General features: G+C 38.9%; 2 protein-coding genes across 8 annotated transcripts in view; one reads left to right on the top strand and one right to left on the bottom strand.

The window, feature by feature from the left end:
- The window catches only part of scml2 (Scm polycomb group protein like 2), a 32869-nt gene extending 22870 nt beyond the window's left edge, over window positions 1-9999 (bottom strand). For 2 of the 3 annotated variants that reach the window (XM_085167519.1, XM_085167532.1), the window contains exons 1-7: window positions 9883-9999; window positions 6168-6241; window positions 5826-5894; window positions 5332-5402; window positions 3112-3346; window positions 2483-2571; window positions 1946-2189 (exon numbers count right to left, since the gene is read on the bottom strand). In XM_085167519.1, the coding sequence (XP_085023645.1) occupies window positions 1946-2189; window positions 2483-2571; window positions 3112-3346; window positions 5332-5402; window positions 5826-5894; window positions 6168-6189 (730 nt within the window). In that variant the 5' untranslated portion in view covers window positions 6190-6241; window positions 9883-9999. Of the gene's footprint in view, window positions 1-1945; window positions 2190-2482; window positions 2572-3111; window positions 3347-5331; window positions 5403-5825; window positions 5895-6167; window positions 6242-9878 lie in introns of all 3 variants that reach the window. The other variant, XM_085167527.1, reaches the window with a different exon arrangement.
- A 2223-nt stretch (window positions 10000-12222) lies between these two features.
- Window positions 12223-23337, top strand: part of cdkl5 (cyclin dependent kinase like 5) — a 41718-nt gene continuing 30603 nt past the window's right edge. For 2 of the 5 annotated variants that reach the window (XM_085167472.1, XM_085167458.1), the window contains exons 1-3: window positions 12223-12873; window positions 15622-15991; window positions 19732-19766. In XM_085167472.1, coding sequence (XP_085023598.1) covers window positions 15955-15991; window positions 19732-19766 — 72 coding nt within the window. In that variant the 5' untranslated portion in view covers window positions 12223-12873; window positions 15622-15954. The remainder of the gene's footprint in view (window positions 12874-15621; window positions 15992-19731; window positions 19767-23337) is intronic. The other 3 variants (XM_085167464.1, XM_085167480.1, XM_085167489.1) reach the window with 3 other exon arrangements.

Genomic DNA, 23337 nt, shown 5'->3' with positions numbered 1-23337 from the left:
TCATTAAAACTAATAATAGCTGATTAATAATGAATTAACTTAAACCATTTTGCTCATAATGCTTGTGTGAAGTTACTAGATTAGGAAATATAAATATCGGACTGCTTTAAATGAGGTTTTGTTGTTTGTTTTTGTGAAGTATCTGAATATCCTTATCATTATATAAAACACTGTAACATCCTTAATGTAAATAATCAACCCACTGAAGGGAGAAGTTTTTTTTGTGATTGTTCTTAACTTCTGTTTTCAGTCATTGTGCTTCTCATATCCTGTCCTGTTTTAGTCACTGTTTCCGACTGTTTGCGTTGGTTCATTTGTCTGTGTTTATTTTACTGTTAGCCTCACTGTTTTACCATAAAAGCCTAACCGGGGGCAACATCTACAAACTTGTGGCTACAAATCCTACGTAGCCTACATAGCACAGGTCCATTTATTTTCTTGCTGCTTATCCGACCAGGAGTGCAGCGGGACTGCAGTCTATCCATGCTGACACTGGACAAAAGGCATAATTCATAATTCCCTTATATGGTTTGCAACATTTGAGCATTTGAGAGAATAAATAATAAGACACACACACACAGAAATGTATATTAGCTGTAATACAATCAGCACAAAATGCATCTATTCCTCACAGAGCTGAAGCTGACGGACCAGCTCACTCTAAACATTCACACCACAACAAATTGAGTAACTGAATAAACGCAGTTAATTTCACTTAATCAAGTAAACGACTCGTTGCAAATGCTTCCACTGTTACATTTGCAAACTTAGCACCCTCACAGTTTGCCACAGATGATTTTTTATTCAAGATAATCTTGTTTGCGTCCCTCTGCACGTCTATGTAAATTCAGGGTACAGTTTCTGTTGTACACAGTGAATCTCTTACTAACAAATAAATAAAATGTTAGCAGAAATATGAAGAGAATATGACGCTAATCTGACTGATAGAGTTTCAAATGTTTTCTGATGCAAAGTAAAAACTGAAGCTCTGACAGAAAAATAAGGCACTCCTATTTTAAGACAAAGCCTGTCTGTCTTTAAAATGGCGAGAGCGAGACTCGTGCTTCTTCTCTCTATTTAAGCGAAGTAAAAACCTCAAGCCTATTTAAAGAGAAGTGAAAGCACACAACAACTAGGTCAATACTTTGGTTTTTACAACCATGTTTCACGCACAGTTATCTCTGCCACTCTGATCTCAATGTAATGCCACAGCTCCGACACACGGCAGCATTTATGCTCTGCTGCTCTCTAGAGGCCAAAACGTGTAGTGCCCGAGATCTGACCAAGATTACCAACCAGGAATAAATAATAGAAGGCTTGGTAATTAAATTTGAGCCAAACTTCTCACATAGGAACCTTCTGTTCCAAGATAACATGAATCCCATTGCTAAGATAAAATGACTGAACACAACAAACCTCTGCCTGAGTTTGTTTTTGTTTTGTTTTTTTAATTTCACAAAAAATATATATAGTGTAAGTAGACTGTGAGACTGTTCAAAACATCTGGAAACCGCCCATCTGAGGACCATTCACAGAGAGACAATTTATGGTGGGAAGCCAGGGGACACAAAGACACTGAAAGCTTCAGCGATCCAGTGGCTTTGAAACCAAGACCTTCTCGCTGTGAACTGTCAGCTCCCCCCCCCCCCCCCCCCCCTAGTAGATACACCCATGGTATCAATTTCAAAATCCTACGTAGCCTTGTTCTAAAGTTATCGCATTCACAAGATTTTCAGGAAAATCAACCTCTGACCTCGAGGTCGAGGTCGCTGGCATTCAAACTTATCAGAGGATTTAGTAGATATACTTATGGTATCAGATTGAATATCCCATGTCACCTCATTCTCGAGTTATTTATTTTAACTGTTTATTCACATAAACAGACTTTTTAAAAAGCCCTAAAAATGCATGAGAAAAAAAACATATGAACCAAAGAAGCACTCACAGAAGTTTCCGGGTGGCTGCAGGTTGTGTTTCGTCAGGGCACACCAGCCGACAGGAAAGATGTCTCTGGAGTCGAAGGGGCACCAGTAGTCAAAGGCGCCTCGCCAGCCGTCGAACATGACAAAAATCTCCTGACCTCTGACCTCACCCACTGTGGCGGGACAAATCAGGTAAGGGTTCTTCCTGTCCACTGCCTCTAGCTTCATACCAGGCTGAAAGTAGTTTTTGGCAGGGCTGGCAGGTTCCTAAAGAAACACGTAAATATACATGCAAATAAAATGAATCCTGCAAATCTAATGGAGCTTTATTTTAATGGCAGATAAACTGTGCAGAAGGTGAAAGTGAACCACGGAGCCCACGTACAGAGTAAGATTTCATTGTGTGATTAAAATGGACAAAATTAACTTAGTAAAGGCCGTGCTGTTGTTTGAACATATAAAAAAAATCCCTAAAAAACTGTTTACTATTACAAATTTCTATCCAGTTTTTAAACATTATTTTCACTAAACATAGCTGCCCTCTTATTTTTTGTTATTACCTTCTTAAAAGCCGAAGCTGGGGCCATCTCTGCACCGCTGAGCGTCCGTAAGAGAAACATGGGCCAGGAGGAGGCATTCATCCTGAAACCTGTACACAAAACAATTCAGTTTAACCTGATTGTTAATGCTGCAAATTACTGACCAGGACTTCTTTATGTTCACACTGGATTTCTACATGGTTCTTCCACAAATATGATGAAGTACCTTTAAGTGCAGGATATTTTTGTTCTGTTTATTTTAGAATAGGACTCAATGTCACCAAACTGCACTTAAAGACGAAAACATTTTCAAGGAACACTTGTGCTTTTCCTACTATTTCAAGTCGAAACACACATACAACATAACATACACCCTTTTCCAACATACAGTCACTGGGAGAGTTCAATTAGGCAAATTAAGTACAAAATTATTTTGTGTATGCTCTAAAACCAAATAATACCGATCATAATGTTATGTTTTCAATGCATTATGTACATGCTTATCATATTTTGTTAAATATATTTGAGTAAGTTTTTAGTTTCTAGGAACTGTAATCATTCAGATATTTCAATTTACAAACAAACACTGAACGTTACATGGAAGTCTTAATAATCCAAATTGTTCCCGGTAACAGCAGGAAGGCACCCACCGAGCGGCGGCTGCAGCATGTCTCCGTTCCTCTCGCAGGTTCCTATTGGCTGGATGTCCAACGAGTCGACCAGCCGCCAGAAATCGTTGGTGTTGTCGCTGCCATCCAGACGCAGGCGTAGCCGAGTGCCCATCATCCCCATCACCGTTGCGATGCACACGGAGTTAGAGTTGCGAGGGTCCCGTGCTTCAAGTTTCATACCTGCCTTGAAGTCGTTGGAGGGGGGGACTCTGGACTGCAGAGGGATACCAACAGACCTTCAGTCATCGCTCCTTGTTCGAGGGGCCGATACAGTGATAGACGTTAGAGTAGTGTGTACACTCAGCTTCAAATACAGAACATGAAAGATGAGTCTGCTAATGTTTCTCGAATGTGTACTGGCAATAACAACTACAAGAAAAACAGTTGTTAGTAACTGTCTCAGTTTTTTGTGACTTTCGCAGCCTGTGGTATTCAGCCCATCTGATTATATTTGACGCGGTGCCAGAGAACCACTTTATGTCGTTTAGTATACAGTACTGTGCAAAAGTCTTGAGCCACTTCCATTTCTTTTATTTTTCCCGGAAAACGGGAAAGAGGTGTAGCAATTTTTTGAAACATGTGCACACACACAAATGGAAACACAGTATATAAGACAAAAACTGAGCTTTTACAATTCTACCAAGCTGGAAAGTAAATAATTGGTATGACCACCTTTATTCTTCAGTACAGCCTGAACTCACTCAGGCAGCTTGTCATTTCTTTAAGTCGTCTTCAGGAATAGGTCTCCGGGTTTCTTGAAAGCTCTTCGTTGGATGTTGGCTGCCTTTTGTTCTGTTCTCTGGGTAAGGCAATCCATGACTGATGACTGAAACACTCATTGTTGTACCTCTCTGCTGAACTCGTCTGTACATGCTGTAAATGAGACTGTTGCCACTGATTTTCAGTCCACTTCATGAGTAGTTTGGCATACCTTCTCCCTGTTTCCCTATATTAAGAATGGCTTAACAGCCATTGGATCATCTGAAGGCTCAAGTCCATCTCTCAGGCTCTGTGTCAGGTCCAGAATACAAAGAAATGAGGGGCAGAGGGCTCAGGAACAATCCTGTTGCACAAATCCAGGTGATATGGATTGTGTGTTGCATGTAGATTGTGGTGTTTTGATCCTCAGTGACGTTGCTGCTGCTGCCACAGCGCTCTTTGATATTAATGCATGTAATGTTTGTAACTGTGATGTCTTTTTAATTATGGATGTATTTACTGACAGCTGAGGAAAAACACACAGAAAACTTTCAAAAAGGATAACAAATGTTACAAACTGAGGAAATATTTAAGGTAAAAAGCCAGAATTAACTATTACGGTTCTCATTACAAATTGTGCTCATATGTTTGGGAGCCAGTCAAGGTTTTTCTTACAGTTATGTCTGGAAGGTTACTTTCGAGATGTAATACTTGACTAGTTTTTCATTTTTCTCAGAATTTTACTTATTAGATTTTGATAACTTTTTATTAATTTTCTAACAATTTAAACTGATGACATAAAGCTGAAAAATTCTTAAACCAGTGGGGTAAAGCTCATAAAAATGGGAGTTGTGCAAAATTCAGCTCTTTACTGGAAACCAATTCACTTGTCATGCATACGGCACCTTAACATTACATTTCGAACAATTCTATACTTTTAACTTTGTGGGAACAGTCTGGAGAAGGCCCTTTTCTTTTCCAGTATGACTGAGCCCCATTTGCACAAACAAAGGCCTTTAAAGGCATCGGTTGAAGTTTGGTTTGGAAGAACTTGAATGACCCTGACCTTAACCGCATCAAACACCTTTGGGATGAACTAGAACAGCCAGGCCCTTTTGCCAAACATCAGTGTCTGACCTCAAAAATGCTCTTTTGGATGAATGGCACAAAGTTCCCACAAAACACTCCAAAATCTTGTAGAAAGCCAGAAGAGTGGAAACTCTGCAAACAGGGACCAACTCCATATTAATGCCTATGCTTACTTCACAACACTGTGGATCATTGTATATGAAACAAACTCCACTCACAACAACCGTGTTGACTGAAATGTTTCTTGTAAACAAATACTATATTTTTTTTTTTTTTTAAATAAACCAATCAGGAAGTACCTCTTTTGTCTGAAATCATCACAGAATGTTTTTGTGCCAGGAAAGAAGCAATATGCTGAAAAGGGAAATTAATGATATGGCATCTTAAAAAAGCTTCTTAATGATCAAGTACCTGTTTGAAGCAAGAGGGTGACGCTGCAGTGGAGGACGTTTCTCTCAGATATTCCTCCCAGCTGAACGGTTCTGGCACAGAGGACGGAAACAAAACACAGATCAGTCAGAAACAGAACGGGTCAAAAAAGTGTAAAAAAAATCACGTGTTAAAATAAAACCAATCAACAAAAAAACCCTTGTAATAACACTAAGGCTAATTTAAGTGAAAGGAAAAGAAGCAATCCCCACTTTATATTTATAAAAGCAAAGTAAAGCTTAGTCTGCGCAGGATGTCACAAATACATAAAAGAATGTGAGTAATGCTGTTAGAAAAGCAGGGGTGCTTTTGTTAACCTACCCCGGAAACTTACTAAAAAAAGAGATAATGAGTTACTAACTGTGGAAGTGGTGACACTGCAGTGGCTGGATTAATAAAAAAAAACGTTTTAAATTAGACTGATAATGAGAGGGTTAACAAAGAGGAGTGACAAGGCAGAGATCTGCACAGCTAACCATTAGACTTGTCGAGAGCAGAGCCTGCTGTGATGCTGCTCCGTCTCTCCTTCTTCTCCTCCTTTTGATCTGAAATCAAAGCGGTGATTGAACGGCTCATCAGAATTATGGAGTTTCTGATATACAGACTTTAATTACTGTGAGAATGAAGGCATTGTAACAGTTCTCAAACTACCTCAAACATACCAAACATAAAAGACTCCAATCGTGTCTTTGTTTAAAAAAAAAACAAAAGAAAGAAAAAACAAAAGAAAATCAGCGAGGATTTTGATCGTTTTGGGATGTACCTTCTTGTTTGGGGTTTTTGGATCAAATTGGCACAAAGGCACTGTGCAGGCTTACCTCTGTGTGGCGTTCGGCCCATGATGACTGTGCTTCTTCGGGTCAAGTCAGGCAGGCAGCTACCCAAACAGATGCTAGAAATAACACAGTCAAAAGAGTTCATCTCAGTAGAGATCAAATGTAACCACTTAATAGCGCAAGCAATTTCCGTTGAGGGTTTTCATGTAACATAAACTTATACTTACGACAACATTAGAAATTTGATTATTTCAGATAATTAAATGGAAAATACTCTGTACTAAGCCCACATAACAACATTAACAGATTATAAACTTATTTTAAAAATGTGTCCACTTTTTTTTCCACTTAGAAAGCTGACGTTCCTCTAGTTTCCAGAAGATTTACGCGTCCATGTTGGAGAATTTACTTTGGAATACTACTGCAGCTTTATAAAGCACTAAATAGTTTAGAGCTAAATTACATTTCAGATCTGCTGCTACATTATGAAATGTCCAGACCTCTCAGATTGTCTGGAACATGTCTGTTTGCTGTCCACAAGATTAAAACTATACACCGCAAGGCAACATTCAGTTTCTACGAATTACAAACTGGGGGAAAAAAAGCTTTTTTTATTAAATTTTCTGTCCGTGTAGTAGTCCACTCTAATGTGTAATTTCCTGTTTAGTCTGTTTTATTTTATCTTGCACTCTGTTTCGTCTAAATCTTGTTGAAATGTCTTTTTAAGTCGTCTTTTGCCTTTTCTGTCATCTGTAAAGTGCACCCATTTACCTCGTTGTTTAAAATTGCTTCGCATATAAGTCTGCTTGACCTTTTTCAAAAATGCTGTGATATTTTGCTCACTCTCAACAAATCTCAGGGAAAAAGACCAAAAATGAAAAATGACTCTATCCAACTGTGTAGCCAAAGCCTACTAACTTACTACTGTTATTTTGAATTACCTAAAAGCATAGTGAGCCGTGCTTTTGCACCAGGCGACCATTTGTAACCATTACTTTGAGTCAAGTGCTTCTACAACCAATTGAATCCAAACATGGCTAAAAATAGTATCTACCAAACATAGCGTCCACACTTGTTTGAGTGCCACTTGTGGCACAATACAGACAAGTTAGGGAAGTACTGACAGAGCTGGATTAACATGTTTTAGTCATTTTATAGGATGAAAATCAGCCATTTCTCAAAGCCCTCTGTGTTATTTTTCTAATTGTGACCTGTAATTTACCTAAACTTTCCACATTTAAATTTCAGGGGTCGTAGGGGATGCACAAGAGCTGTTCATTGTGCAAAACAAATAATGAACTTCAAGCAGAGGCAAAGAGGTAACTAAAACATGTCCAACAAATGCTCACTACCACTCATTTTAACTAGTTCAGTTCCATGTGAACTCATCTGCTAGCAGCTTTTCAACCATTATTAATTTTCAAGAAAATCAAACTGTTACCACACTGCTTAAGCTCCGAATCTGGACCAAAACCGAGGATCAATTTTAAGAAAAACGTCAGCGCAGTGCCACTCCATGCAAATTCTGTACATAGCTACAGCTCAAACTGAAGAGAAGAAAAAAGAATAATCCACAGCACACAAAAGAGACAAAAATACAAATTAAATCCACAAATCCAAAGGTTAAGATGTCTTCAGAAGCCTCACAATGTCTCCTTTCTTTGTGCTTCAAAGTTTTAGCATCTGCAATGTATTGTGGCCGACCCTCCCTCTGAAACCCCCCTCTCTCTAACCCCCCCCCGCAATGAATCCCACTGAGTCAGAAGAAGCCATAAAGATTCCAAGCTGCCATAAAAAGCCATTAAGACGTGTGGAAGTGGGACGTCTGCTGGCAGACATGAAAAGGATTCCAGCTCCAGACCGGTTCAGTGTTTGCATTGGTTTGTCCGCCTTCCTCAAGAGGGTCAGACAAAACTGCCCCGCAGACCAGGAAGCACTTAATTTTTACAATCTCCAATTCCACTCATGCAGCCACTGATCTGGGATTAGTGCGACGTTCACACAACGGAACAGTGAGAAGACGTGAAAAAGCTGTAACTCTCACTCAACAGGAGCTGTCAAAGTGTTTGTCACTGATTTTATTTTTATTTTTTTTATAAGGCACACATGTTTAAATTTTTAAAAAAAAAATCTTTCTTATACTACAAACTGATTTTTGACTGTGTTATGTTCACTGGTCACTAAATTATTAGGATTTCCAGTTGTGGAAGAAAGCTAGTAAAGCAATAACAGAGGAACACAGAAAGTTTGTTTTGTTTCTTGATCAAAGATAAAGGCGGCCAATAAAACAAATCTCAGTCATCTTCCCCCAAAAGCTTTTTCTGACTCTTAATTAAGAGTCAAAGATACCTTGTTTATTTCTATTAATAATTAATCTAAGTTCTTTTTTTATTATTAATAATTTTGTTGTTCTTTTTAGTTTGGGAGTGAAAATGTGGAAAAAATGCTAAAAAAAACAAACAAACAAAAAGTTTAAAACCAAAGAGTAATGTGGCGTAAAGGTTTGGGTTCTTATTATTATTTTACTTTTATTTTTTAAATAAAATTTTAAGCATCACAAAAGATAAAGAAGAGAAATAAACGTGAGAGCAAAAACATAGTGGATTACAGTGCAGTACAGTAACGCTGCACGTTCTTAACTGTAAACTGAGCATCTCGTAGTTTTGAATGGTTTTCATTATTTCAGTTTTAACTGCATTTCAGAGACAAACAGAAAAAAAATAAAGTGAGAAATTATGAAGAATGAAGACGGTTGCTCCACGCAACTGACTCTCAACGACCAAATGGGGGAAGGTGACTTGCTGATTATTAGATAACATAATAACACCTTTACTCAACTGTTGAACAATAACTTGTTTTTTTAATTATGATGGATGTTTATTTACGCTACATTACTGTCTTCGCTTTTTTTTCTTCAATAAAATGTTCCAAGAGTGAGACGAGCTTCCAAAACCGGATTTGAAACCACGCTCTCGGACTGGCCTGGTGTTTCCTCTGTGCGGCAGGACAGTTGGGAGACAGGACGGTGAAGGGATCACGTTACTGCTGCTGGGAGGCTGAGGGGTGTGTGAGCCGCTGCAGGGCGTCACCTCCGCGATCATAACTTGGGATATCCTTTCGGACCCCATAACTTTAACAGCAAAATATTTATTTTCTTCTTTTTTTTCCAAGTCAAACTGTTTTCGCAGCACCAGAACTAAAGATGAGTCGCATAAAAGCTTTGAAATGGAACAGCATGCAGGTTTAGAGGAAACAATAAATAAAAAAATAAATAAACGTGCATTGCTCTTTTTTTAAATTTGCAGCCTGTGAGGAGGGAGGAAGTTAAATAAGGTGAAGGTAGAAATTTAAATGTGAAGAAAAGTCTGTGACGCATTTTCATTTGGGTTATGGTCACATTTAGTGGGCGGGACAGTGCTCCTCACACGGGCTAAACACTGCTAACGATACACTGTATCCACAGTGGTGTTACTACAAGGCTGCAGGATCGCGCTAAACGGGTGTTTTTCTTTTCCTCCTCAGTTGCAGAGCAATCCTCTGCATTCGTCCAGTAAACAGAAAGCAAAGGGAAAGCTGCAGAGTTCTATGTAGCTACTGTAGGCAGCACCGAGCTGCCCGTCTGCACAGACTACAGTATAAACACGCTCCGCTCTCCGACACTGCGTGCGCTAATAGTAGGAAAGCTGAGCGCTTTTGACCGCAGCACGGAAAACAAAACAACACACGAGACTAATAAAGAGGGATGAGCCGTACCAACCGTGTCAACTGGGTATTTTGATGCGAGACTCCTCACTTTCTATCAGATGCAAGCCGCCATATTCGCTGCAGCTTCGCGCATGTCCACCGCGCAGTGCTGTAATTCATTTTTTTCTTTTTTTTTTCTTCTTGCACAGGAGGTTAAAAAATAACCAGGTTAGAGCAGGGGAAATATTAATTAGGCCTTATATTAAGAAAGTATTGATTCATGTTGGGTATTTATATTAAACAGCATGTCACGTGGAAACGAAAATTTTTTTCTTTATGTGTATTTTTGTTATTGTGGCATGCTAATTATCACACAGGGGGTGATGAGAATAGAGATGACATGCAATGTAAGTGACGGAAGGTAAGCTGTGTTAATAATTAAAAAATGTTTTTAATCAATAAATTAAATTAACTGAAAAAACAGACACGTAATCTGTGTTACAGTAACAACAGAGCAGTTACATTCAAAATGTACAATTTTGAATTTTGAATAATTTATTAATGTAAAACTATAGATGCGCTTTCGCGAAAATCATGCATTTTAAATAGTAAAATCAGCAAATGACAATGATGTGATTTGTGGTATATTATCAAAGCTGATATAATCATGGCTGGTTGAGAAGGAGTTCATTTTGTTTGCTTTGTCACTTCAGTTGTAACAACGTGTCTGTTTCAAACAGTTCAGTTTTCTAAAATTGCATTTTAATTGATTGTAACCAATATAATTAGGTAACATTTTGTATGTTGTATTTTTTTGTGTGTGAAAAGTATTTCTAATAATGCTAATTGAACATTTGTCACTTTTTTGTTTTGCTTTTTTAATTTCATGGGTATAAAAACGCCTTTTGGGTTAATTCTGGTATATTTTCCCCTTTTTTTTCTCTTTCTCCATTTATTTATTCAGTGACTATAACAGCACCATACTATATAGGAGTAATGAATGAACTGTTTCCACCTGAAATGTAATGGAATAAACATCCACAGTAGTATAGAGTAACAGAAATACTCAACTAAGGTTCCTCAAGTATGTTTTGTGTACAGTATTTCAGTTAAATGCATTAGTTATGTAAGACAGCTACAGATTTAAAAGATAGCTACATAATAGTCTAGAAATATTGTCACATGGCAGTAGTTTATAAGTTAAGATCCTTATCCAGTTGTGACAATGTGGCAGAAAACAAACTCTTTCAAATCTCAGTATATGAACAGTAATTACTTTTCTCTCTCATAGTAATTGTGGTATGAAATCCAAGTGGCAAAGTGTTTTTTTTTCCTTTGTAAAATGGTTATGCACATTCACCAACCAAATGACACCACACAACACGTAACGTAATAGTCAGTTGGCTACTGTCCATTAAAACGTTTATAAAACTGTGCTGTTTGAAACTGACACTTTGTCACATATCAAGCAACAAAGTAATTCAAATGTCATCTTTCTCCACAGTAATGAAGCCCATGTTAATGACTGGGGTTACTAATCCAGTCATAATGTGCTAAAACAAAGTAATGTGTTAAACCAACATATAAGGTGCTGCTGTAGCAAACTGCAGGGCTGGCATTTAAAATTGATTTCATGTTTGCACTTTTACTTCTTTGTGTAGCAAATGAAATGAGCTGTCCATTTACCTGGATGCTATTATGTATTCAGATTTAGTTTAGACATTACAGTACAGAGAAACCTGTTTGTTTGTTTTAGTTTAATAGTTTATTGTAATATCTTTTTCTTTGACATAAATTTAGAAATAATCTCAAGCCTTGTGCTATAATTATTGTGGTATCTTGTTGCATTGGGAATTACTTTAATAGGTTTAGATTTTAATAAACAATCACCTCACACGCTGTGATGCACTGGCAGACAAAATGATCCAATACAGGCACAGGTAGAGCTCTCAGTCTGAAAAAGGACAACTGGGGTTTATAAGTCATTAACTTTTAGTATAACAAATGTTGCTCAGACAAAAAGGTAAGTAATTTTTTAAAGTACATTTAGCCTGTATTTGCTGATATTTGCTACAGTATTTACATAAAGACACGCCTTAATGGCATTTCTCTTTCTCCATAAACTATTCTCCACCTCATGGCTGCTGGACGGAAACTGAAAAAAAATATTTATCTTATGAACACGTTAAACACATTACCTCAGAAAAGATAAATCACACCTGCCAAAATGAACTCGAGAAGGTCAAACCGAGACCAGAGGGAGGTGTGTGTGTGTGTGTGTGTGTGTGTGTGTGTGTGAGGGGGGGGGGGTCACACACAAACAAAATAATGCAGCATTTAATGTGCACCATCTTTCTAACACCTGCTCTCATTACGAAGCAGGTCGATGCAGTGTCCGTGAGTCCAGTGGATTCACACCGATTTCGCCAATTAGTGCATTGGTGGAGGGGAGGTGTAGGTGAGAGCGAGTGGAGAGGAGCTGCAGGAAGATTTTTAATCAGTGACACAACATGGGTTGACCAAAGGGGAGGGGAGGGAGGCAGCAGCAGTAATTAACAGTGTAAAAATCTGCGTGCTGCTGGAAGGAGACGATCACCGGGCTTATCAAACGCTCAGCAAACAGTGAGCTGGACTGCATTTCCATCCCAAAGTTTTATTTTATCTCGACTCGCTGTGGATCTTAAACCACTGCTGGAACGCGCAGACGTCCGTGTTTCTATTGGCTGTGCGCAGCGTCGCTCAGAGGAATGACGATTTTGCTGCTATAACCAGCTGATGCTGAGGCTATGAACGCGGAGCCTCTGAAGAACTGTTGACGGTACATTGACACCCCGTCATCGGCGTTATGCCTGCGGATTCGGTCTCCCGTCCGTCCAAAGACTGAGTGAGTAGGACATTTGATCGTGTCACGACGCACAGGCCCGGGTTTCCCCCCTCCTCCATCTCCTGTCGCTCCACATGATGTTTCTTCGTCTTCCCACATCATCATTTTCATGGGCATGATGCTCCGTGCTTCACAGATTGAGCTTTCTCACCTCGTACAGGCGTCACATCGCATCTGCAGGTAAACCTTCGCGTGGTTTAAACGGTGGATGGGCTACGAGGTTTTTCGCTCGTTATCTCGTAGGATTTGATTTGATTTAATTTTTGGTATGTGTTGGGAATGATGTCTTACCACGGGTTCATGAGTGAAGGCTTTTTTTCTTCTTGAATTGTGGATGTTGTTGTGCAACATTGTCGTGAACGTGGACCGTTATAATGTATGCACTGGTTGCTGTGTAGGCTGAGAATCGCGTGGACAGCGATGGAATGGTGGTGCGCTCTGCAACGCAGCGACGAAAGAGACGCAGTTTCGGTGCAGAGAGAGCAGCATTACTATCCTCCCCCCCCACCCCCTCTCTCACCTCACGCAAACACACATAGTCTCGTGCACGCGGACGCACGCACCTGCCTATTAAATTTACACTCCCAAACTCACTTATTGCCGAGGTTTCTTTGCATGCAGACTCCAACGAGCCTCAGTTGCAGTGTCGTGCTGCCGTCCATTCTATATTCATTCAGTATTTTCTGGACCTTCACGGTGATGTTTTCACCTTGTTTCCATTTCGTTTTGCAAGGAGAGGAAGCAGCTTATCAATAAACCGAATGTATGCTGTATCCATTTTATTTCCTCCCTAAAGTATGAGCTCTAATGTCTCATAGGTCACTCTTGTCGCTGGCGTATACCTATTAAAATGTGCACTACGAATTAATTCACTACCCACTGTCCTTAAATGACAAGCCATGGGTGGCCTTAACGTCCACCTTATCTCTTCCCCTGGAAAGACTTAGCTGTGTGGAGCGTACACTGCATAGGAAAACGCCCACACAGGCACATGAGCCAAGTCAACATTAAAGTGTTTTGTTTTGTTTTTTGTACTGCTGAATAAATCAAGTGTTATACAAATGAAGTTGGACTGATACTGTGAGAAGCTTTGATGGTTCCAGTCCAACAGCATTCACATTACAAAAGAGGCATTTAATATTCGTGGTCAGTTTTTGGATGTGTGACAAGAGACAGTCTGCCTTTAGATGTAATTGTTCTGGGTTTTTTTTTTACTTTGCTTTGCTTAAACAAAATAATAACAATATTACTTGTACATAGATGTATAATAACCTCACAAAAGACTGAGGGGTAAATATAAGCAAAGAGGGAGAATGTTAAATCTTCACATCAACCATCTCGGCTTGACAGATTCAGAGTTCTGCAGAGACAGCGGTCACTTCACAAAGTGTAACTGTTGCTGATGTGAGAGGGGTTTTGGAAAGTAAAACAACTGTTTTTGACCTAATAATCCTTTAGCTTAAAACCCAAAAGGTCACCGGGATTGTTCTAAATCCTCCTGACGCAGACGTGAATTTACACATCCGCTTTCCTAGGCAGCCCGTTTGATTGAATTTCAACTAATAATTCTTCAGATGATCTGGGTGTTGTCACGCTGTGTGATCGAGTGCTCGGAGCTAAGTTCAAGTCTGACGCCACACCTGAGAGGGTATTGCTGAGGTGTAGCTTGTAATGATGACCCAATTCTTACCCTAATGCTATAGTTTGGAGAAAGACAAAGCAGAGCTATTTGAGGAACAAATGAGAATAGATTTTGATGTTTGTCATTTAGAATGATTATTTTCTTTGTTCTGTAATTGCTAAAACTGGGAGAACAACTTATTAAAAAACATTCCTTTTGCTTGTTTGGGTTGTGATGACTTAGACCTCAGAGGGTTAACTTGCTAATACCAAGAATGTGTCATTTTTACTGTGTTCAACATCCAGTTTACCTTGTTAACACTTCCTTGTTAGCCCAAACACAAAAACTGTTAATAGTTTTGCAATATTTAGGTGTTATGTAAAATATCTTGATGCATGCTCAATCATCCAGGTAAGGAAATCCCAGAAAGCTTGATCATGTTCACCTGGACGTCGTGTTTACAGTGGGAGAAACGTTTAATCACTCATCCAAGTGACTTCTTCAGTCTCACTCACTTGGATGAGTGACAAAACATTTCTCCCACCAAGATGATGAACACAATCAGCTTTCTGGGATTAGATAAAGTACTTGACAAATTTTTTTGGAGCCGACGACAGGAAACACGAGTGACGACACAGAATGTGATGGTTAATCAAGTAGAGACCTGTCACTGAAAACCACAAACATCACTCAGCTGGTGTCTCCAGAGGGAAAGTCAGGCCGAAATCTGTGGGCTATATCATGCATCACTGTTTGTTACCAAAATTGTGCCAACCCATTTAGTAAGTGCGGAGATGTTTTATCGGATAAGTGAAAACTTTGACCTGCTGATGGTTGCCAAGTGCTGTAGGCAAATTAAAGAGGATTCATTCTCCTCGCACAATGGATAGTAAAGCACTCCATCCAATGGCTGTCAATAACTTTATTGAATAGCAAAAATCCCTTTTTTTTGTAGTGACAGTAGAGAAAACGGTAGGGGATCACTCAGAGGAATCCTCTTCTGAGGATCTTCTGAGCACCTATGTTGTTGACATGCTTCCTGCAGCATCCTCCATGTTGATGTATAGCTAATTACAATAGATGGGATCTGTGTGGAAGTCATGCTTAAGCCATGAATTATTTAAACATGTCCTCAAGGAAATATTGCCTTTCTGTATATCTACATGTCCTACTTATTCACTGTCTGTGTCAGGAAGACTAAGAGCATGCAACTCCCCGTGCAAGGAATGATGGGATATTTGGACCTTCAGAGAGACCCTTTGACAACATATTTAATTGCATCTTTGTTTTTGTCTCTGGTCTTCCAGGTTTGCCGGCATGCAATGTTGGATGGAAGTATAAGAAGGACATCAGCACATGGAATAAAGGGAGCGCAAAGGACATCTGAATACACTCGACTCAGATACCTAATATTTACAATAATAATAGATATTTTTAAAAAGTCCAGAAAAGAGGCAGAGAGAGAGAAAGAGAGAAGCTATGGTGTAAAGGGAGTGAAGATGGGCCGTGATCAGACGCTGGCAATGTTCCTCCTGGAGTCCACAGTTCACTCCACCGGCTGGTCAAAGCAGGAGTCTCCTCGCTAAAAACCCGAGCAGCTCATTTCACCCGCTGGAGGAGCCCTCACTCTCGGTGATGTAATGAATAAGTTTGAAGTCCTTGGCATTGTGGGCGAAGGTGGGTGGATTTTACACGGCAGATTTCACTGCATGCTTTAAAACTTGAAGACGTTATGTACTGTTGCTGGTAACACTGGGGTCATAACCAGTGTACATTTTAATGGGATTCAGGTGTCTTACACTGCACAGCTGAAACCTACACACATAGCTGTTGACAGAGAGTATATATCCTACTTTAGCATTTTTGAGCACAGGCAGATTTTAAAGGGGCGTATGAGCCTCAGAGTTTGGTGAAGTCTCCCATGGAGTAATGTCTAATTCGTTGTAATAATAGCTTTGGTCATTAGGTCGCCATATTTATCTTAAAACAAAATTGTGAAATAGGGGGTGGTTTTTTTGTTGTTTTGTTTTGGGGTTTTTTGTTTGCATGTATGCCTGTTTGATAAGAATACCTTTAAAGGTTTTTTATGAATCCTCGCTCTTTCCCGTTTTGCAAATTGAAAACATCCCCTGCATATACCTGTTGTTTGGATCCTTTCCACAGCACTAATTTAATCAGTATGTTAACAGTCAAGCATGCTCACCCCTCCGCTGCTCAGTTTATCTTCTCTAACAGTCTCTGTTTTTATTCCTTAATCACGTTCAGTTGCTTCTATTCTGTGTGATTATCATCATCATCAGTGCAGTCCAACCCTTCTTGGTCTTGGTGCAGCAAACAAAAATATGAGTATGAATATGCAGAATCTGCAGGCACGGGGACAAGATTTTTGTTTAGACCAAACATGTTTAAGAAGGTGTTGTTTGCATACAGGTAAAAAGCCAGTCCAAAGAATTGCACATTTTTATTCAATTAGATATTTTTTTGTTTTTTTGAATTTGTCTGCATTGCTAAACAATAACTTTCATGTGGGATAGGAAGTCTGGCTACTCCGGAAGCCCCAAAATGTTATCAGATGATAGCCAATGGGTTCCCATGCCTAAAGCCTTTAGTTCAAAGGGTAGGATCAGCCCCTTCCTGGCCAGAAAGAAGTGCTGAGTTTGATAAGAACTGCTTAGAAAATCTAGTTTCAATTAAAATTACTTATTGAATTAAAAGACACTCCAAACTCAAGAGCAAGAACAGATTTGTAGTGCTGATGAAACTGATATTGCTTCAATCTATAAAATGCTGAATTTGCCATGTACAGGTAGTTCTAACTTTCAATGTTACTCTAGCCTTACTTTGTTCATGGTTAGTATGAGATGATTTAATATAATCACTTGTTTTACTGTTTAGGATAAAATTAGCAGTGCCTGTCTGACAAAGACATCCTGCTTATAGATGAGAAAAGCACTGTATATGGTTTTGGTTGGAAGTGTTTAGCTTGGAGGATGTAAAATGCCTTATTAAGAAATCATAGAAACCACACATTTTTCAGCACCATATGAGTATTGCTGAAATGTTGAATATGCATGTAAGTAATTCTTGCAAATCAACTTTGTGAAATTTTCAACAGCATAAATTTGTCTTGGTTCTTCTGAAAAGCTCATCCTTAATTCTGCTATTTTTATTCCTAATCGTACTTTTCTTTAAGGTTTATATAAATCAAATAAATAAAATTGCACTTTTAGCTGTGAGTGACTCTTAAGTGAGCCACACAAACGCCCTTTAATTAGCAATCCGTGTGGCTTCTGCTTCTTGTAGCCAGCAGCATGATTTGCAGCTGATTTGACTGAGCTGGATCGACATGTATTCCTGCTTTACTCTAATGTGAGAAGACAGAGTAGCCAAGTGTTTATTCTGCTGTTGCTAATTCTCGCAAACTGTGATCTACACCAGCACTCGTTACTACATCTATCAAAAAGTTATGTACACAACGAACCGCAATAACAGTTTTCACACAGTTTTCTGTTTTTTTTTTCTCATGTTAAAAGCTCTGTGTGTACACATTTTTCATACTTTACACAGAGTATATTTTATATATACAGTGTAACCCTGGCGGCATATATTAAAGTTAACTGTTGTCTCTGGGAACTCGCTTTTTTATTGTATTGCCATTTTTCTTCAACATTGACACAGATGGGTTTGCTGTATTTTAAATGTATGCTATCACTAAAAATTGTTTCATCTTTTTCTTCCAGTGAAATTGTGTCTTTTTTTTCTCTAAATACATCCTAATACCAATGTATGTAAACTTCAGTCAGCAAAACTATAAAGAAGATTTTTTGTCATACTCATGAATCAGAGGTAAAGCAACTTCAGAACATTTTGTTCTTTGTAGACAAAACTCCTTCACAGTTGCTACATGTTTTTCAAACGTTACAGAGAATTTAAAAAAATGATCCGATTAAATAGCTACTGCATTTTTAGGTTCTAATATTTTTTAAGTGTTTCCTTTTAGCATGCAGTTAGCTAAACAGGAAGTTTGAATGTTGTAAGGATCTTTCTTAAGAATCTACAAAAGTTGATTCTGTTCATCTGGACGTAGCGTTTTGTGGGAGAAACGTTTCGTCACTCATCCAAGTGACTTTTTCAGTCTCAGCTGACTGCAGGTTTCCCCGATCTTATAAACAGTACATTTGCATAATGACTGAAACCAGCCCAGTGAAGGAACAATGGGTTTAAGAATGTTATTTAGGAGTCACCATTCTCTCCTTACTGCTTATTTACACATTCATGTTCCTGTGATTTATCAAAGAAACACATTTGTACGTGTACTCGTAATACTGCTGGGACATTCAATACTCTAACTAGCTCCACTCACCTATCGTTGTCCATGGAAAAAGTAAGAAAGGAAGAAAGGAATTATGAAACAACTTAAGTGGGTTTTTGAAATTCCCATAATCATGTAACTCATGAAGACGCTGGTGAGAGGTCTGTGCCATTTATTGTCAGCAATTTATGTGTATTGATAAAATGTAAATCAACTTTGTAAAACTCTGAAACTGCATAAATGTTACCACAGAGACGATTTCTACAGTTTTTCTGTAAAGACAAACTATATTTCTACAGGCTTCCCTTCATATCTGCACCTCTTTCTGCCCCTATAGCAAACAGATAAATATTTGAATGAATCAAAAATCTTATGATAAGAAATATCATTATAAAAAAATAGGTTTTAACTGTTGTTGTTTTTAATTTCCTTTCACAAAAAAAAAGAAAAACAAGAAAAAAATAAACGCTGAAAGTAACTCCGAAAGCAAGCTAAGTGACAGATGGTGTCAAGGCAAAAGGGCATCATTCTCCGTAAGACTGAAGCTATAAAAATCTCTAAAACTCTGCACAGAAATCAGGCCATTGCCACAAAAACAGACCGATTCTGGCAGAAAGACAAGCAGCATTACCTAACCCATTACGTTGCATATGTGATCTGAACAGCAACAAGAGCAGTTTGGAAAGACGTGGAAAACAATTAACTTCACCAAATGCGAGTCCAGCTGACATCCTTGAAGGGACAGAGCCAGAGACTCGACTTCTGAAATATCAGTCATCATCCCAGTCTTGTTAAACTGACACAATCATATGTCTTAGTAAAGACAGGAACAGGGACACGGTGTGTGTGTGTGTGTGTTACTTGTGAAAGGTATAGCTGTGAGTGTGTGTTGAGTGTGTGGGAGAGCGAGTATGCATGCCTCCGCCTCACCTATTAACGGCTGTTTCTCTGGTGGTTCTCACCTACCTACCTTCTTTTTCATGAACCTGTTTGTTTGAGGTTTGGAGGTCAAAGCATAATTAAGATGTCAAAACTTTAACACCACATCTGAGTCTCACTTCTTTATTGAACGTTTGCATCTTTCTCTCCATTTCTTGTTGTCCAGGAGCATATGGAGTGGTGCTCAAGTGCAGGCATAAGGTAAGATAGTATTTCTGATTTCTCAGAGTCTTACAGTATGTCTGGTTTGTTTTATTGTGATGTAAAGTGTTTGGATGGTGGCAAACTTTCACTGAGAAGAATGGTACGGTGATGAAGATTGAAACAAATGTGACTGGTATGATGGTTAAAATACTCAGAAAACTACAATGTCAACAGTGACGTTTCATCCCTATTTCATCCCTGAAATGTTAGCTAGCGTGTTTTAACCCATTGTAAAAGCATACAGTAATGGAGGAAATCCTTTGCTTGGCCCTAAGTCGATATACTATGTAGACAGAAGTGCTGAGCCACCAACACATTATCAAGAGTAGCTGCTCAGTAATGGAAACGGATACCCTGAAGCTCCCGGCTCACAGTTTTGTGCAGATGTTAATGCCAGAGAAGGTTTGGATGTCTGCAGAGCACTAGCAACTTTTACATACTATGCATGTCAGCATTCAGTGACCCCGCTCTGTAACTCCAGTGGTCTGACCCTTTGTCGCTGAGTTGCAGTGGTTCTTAGACACTTTGCAATGTTATCATTTACAGTTGAGGGAGGGAAGAAATGAGAACCAGTGAGCTCTGTAGAACAAATCATTCTTTCACAAATGGTTGTAAAGCCAGACTGCATGGCTATGTGCTGGATTTTATACATCTGTGGCAATGGGACTGAAAACAGCTGAAAGATTAAAAGACTGTGTGGCCCACATATAAAGCGTATGTCTGGTCTGTATTTTAACAACCATATTTCTGTAGCTTACAGTAGGGAGACAAGCTGTATAAGCACAGCTTAGACTTACAGGTCTAATTCATTTAATAAGGAACAGATCTGCTGTTTTCATAGAGAACATTTATTGATGGCTTAGTTTTGAAGATTCTGCTATTGCACAAAATCGACCAGCGAGCAATTATAATGCAAAGCGAAATAAAGTTCATTTCGCTTTTCTAACACACCCACAGTTGGTCCATTTGTTTTGCAGACAATGTGCGTGGTCACAAATTTTGAGCTACAGACCACTGTGCTCATTGGCAGATGGCAAAATTTACCTCATGCACACCAACATTTGCAGCCTCACCAAAAGCACATCTCAAAGCTGTGAGGCTATTTATGCTAGGGTACGTATACTTGCAATGCCAAGCAAGTGTTTATCATGCAAGTTATTATCATTTGCCAATTGTTATAAAACACACGGTAAAGCTGAGGCAGATGGAACCGTTAGTATTGCATTTATGTCCTAAAAAATAGTGGAGAAAGTGGTTCATTTATCCGATGATGGGATGGATGAATAGACAGGGAATCCCTTCAGAGTGAAAGAATGGTTACAGCCACCTTAAAGGTAGATTAGAAACTTTAATGTCACCACTTGCACATGTGCACCCTCATATGAATCACTTACTTGGTGCTTACTCACCGTGTCACGCTGTAAGCATGAATCTGAATGTTCTCTGACAGACATTGTTAGATCACGTTGGATTTTAGCGGTGATTCTTAAAACAAAGTTATTAAATGTGAGCCATTAATGTACTTTGTATGCATGAATGAAAGGGCTGAAGGTGTGACTCATCCAGCTGTGTCTTACTTAGTATAACTGTGCGGTTTCAAGCTTATTTGTTATATGGTCCTATTACTTGTTTCTCTGCAGTCTGTTTATAAAGTAAATGAATTTTCTCAACATGTGAGAACTTTCCAGATCAAAATGATTAAATTACATTGTTTGTCTTTTTGACTCGTAATGATTGGGAATTCTCAAACAAAGCTCAAAGACCTTTTTTACCCTGTTGAAATTTTGGACTTTAGTCCAAATTTATTAAAACTGCTCTGCGAAACAGTAGTGCACATGCAACCAAAGACCGCCTGCAGCTGAAGGACAAATTTTCACAGTGTGACTTCTAATAAGGCTCGCATGTGCATACCAACCAGTCAAAAGGAAATAAGGCAAAATACAAAGGGCCAGTTTTGTAATATTTGAATAAATGTTAGGAATAAAACATTTCCTTCCCAACCACGTCAAATCTCTCATTTTTCTCTTACTGCCATCATGTGTTTAGACTCTCTGCATGGGCTTGTGGGCCAAACAGAAGAGTTGTGCAGTTGGATATGAGGGCAAGCTAGCTCACATATGCCTTTTAACCCTGATCCGTAAAAGGCTGACTGGGTATTTTGTCGCCATGTCAGGTGGGCGGCATACACACCTAAGTTTGTGAATGTGATGACTCGAGAACGAGGCGACATGGGATTTTGAAAGTGATACCACAGGGGTGTCTGCTCGTAGGCTTGGGGGTAGCACTAGTGGTTGCCAGTATATTTTTTAATTAATGCCACAATTCACTGGAATATACGACATGCCTCAGGAGGATATTGTCTAATAGATTTTATTGGACCCATCCTACACAATGTAACATTAGGTAAACTTGCATGATGATTGCTGCTACGCTGTTGAAAGTTATCTGCAAAATAAGTAGTAAGCTAACACACTCATTCAGTTAGCACCTTTTATCTCTACTGGTCATGTTAAACGTGTGCAGTCAGTTATCTTTATTAGAGTTTTTATATTGTCAAATCTGAAAGGCTCCCACGTAGTTCTGTGGTTTGGCATCATGCATATCCATTCAGCATTGTTTGTGTTGTTTTCTATTAGCGCCAAGAACAAGTATAGCCTAATGGTCAAGAAGCGTGAGCAGGTCACAGTGACAGCACAGCACGCTGCTACCTGTGCATGTTGCTTATATGCTGTGAATTTTGAGGGTAAAAAAATGTAACAAATTTACCAGACATATTTAATACCTTATTAATTCAGTTAGTAGGAAGTAGACTGTTATTTCATCTTTCAGAAATAACAAGTCTTTTTGCTACGTGATCATAATTAGCAGCTAAATGTGCTTAAACTTACAGAAGGTAGTTGTGTAGATTAACCCCCTTCTAATGAAATTCTGTCCATTTTTGCAAAGTAATATGTAGCTATAGCTTTCAAATCAACGTAGAGTTGTTGTCCGAAGTTTACACACATGGACATAGAAGTCATGGTAACTTTTAGATTTGAATGATTTCTTTAATTTATTTTTTTTTCAGGGTGAATGATTGTTGTTGCTGTATGCTTAATGACTTTAAAAAACAATTTAAACTTTCTCTAATTGGCTGAAGGACAAAAGTATACATACAGGCTGAACTATGGGTTTCTGAGTCATTTCTAAACAACAACAGAGTCCAAGAAATTCAGTTCAAACAGTTTACATAAGTACAACTTATTTGGATGTGTCAACACTTCGCCAGGGTCTGAAAAAGGAACCAGACTTTTACCCTCCAAAACAACCCAGGAACTACTGAGTCTCAAGGCTGCTATGAACTGGAAACTGCTGAAACACCAGTGTCGCTGTCTACAGTAAAGCCAACGAAGAAAGAAGCTGCCCAAATGGACAAACCAAATACCTTCTGAAGAAAATTTTATGGTCACACAAGACAAAGACTAAGATTTTTGGACACAGTGACAAGAGTAAAGGTGAGTATCTCAGGCCTAAGAAGACTGTAGCAACTATCAAGCATGGTGGTGGTAACATCATGCTTTGCGGGAAC

Source organism: Neolamprologus multifasciatus, chromosome 1 (assembly GCF_963576455.1).
Source record: "Neolamprologus multifasciatus chromosome 1, fNeoMul1.2, whole genome shotgun sequence".
Lineage (NCBI taxonomy): Eukaryota > Metazoa > Chordata > Actinopteri > Cichliformes > Cichlidae > Neolamprologus > Neolamprologus multifasciatus.
The sequence above is the reverse complement of the archived record's forward strand: the minus strand, read 5'-3'. Positions and strand labels throughout refer to the sequence as shown.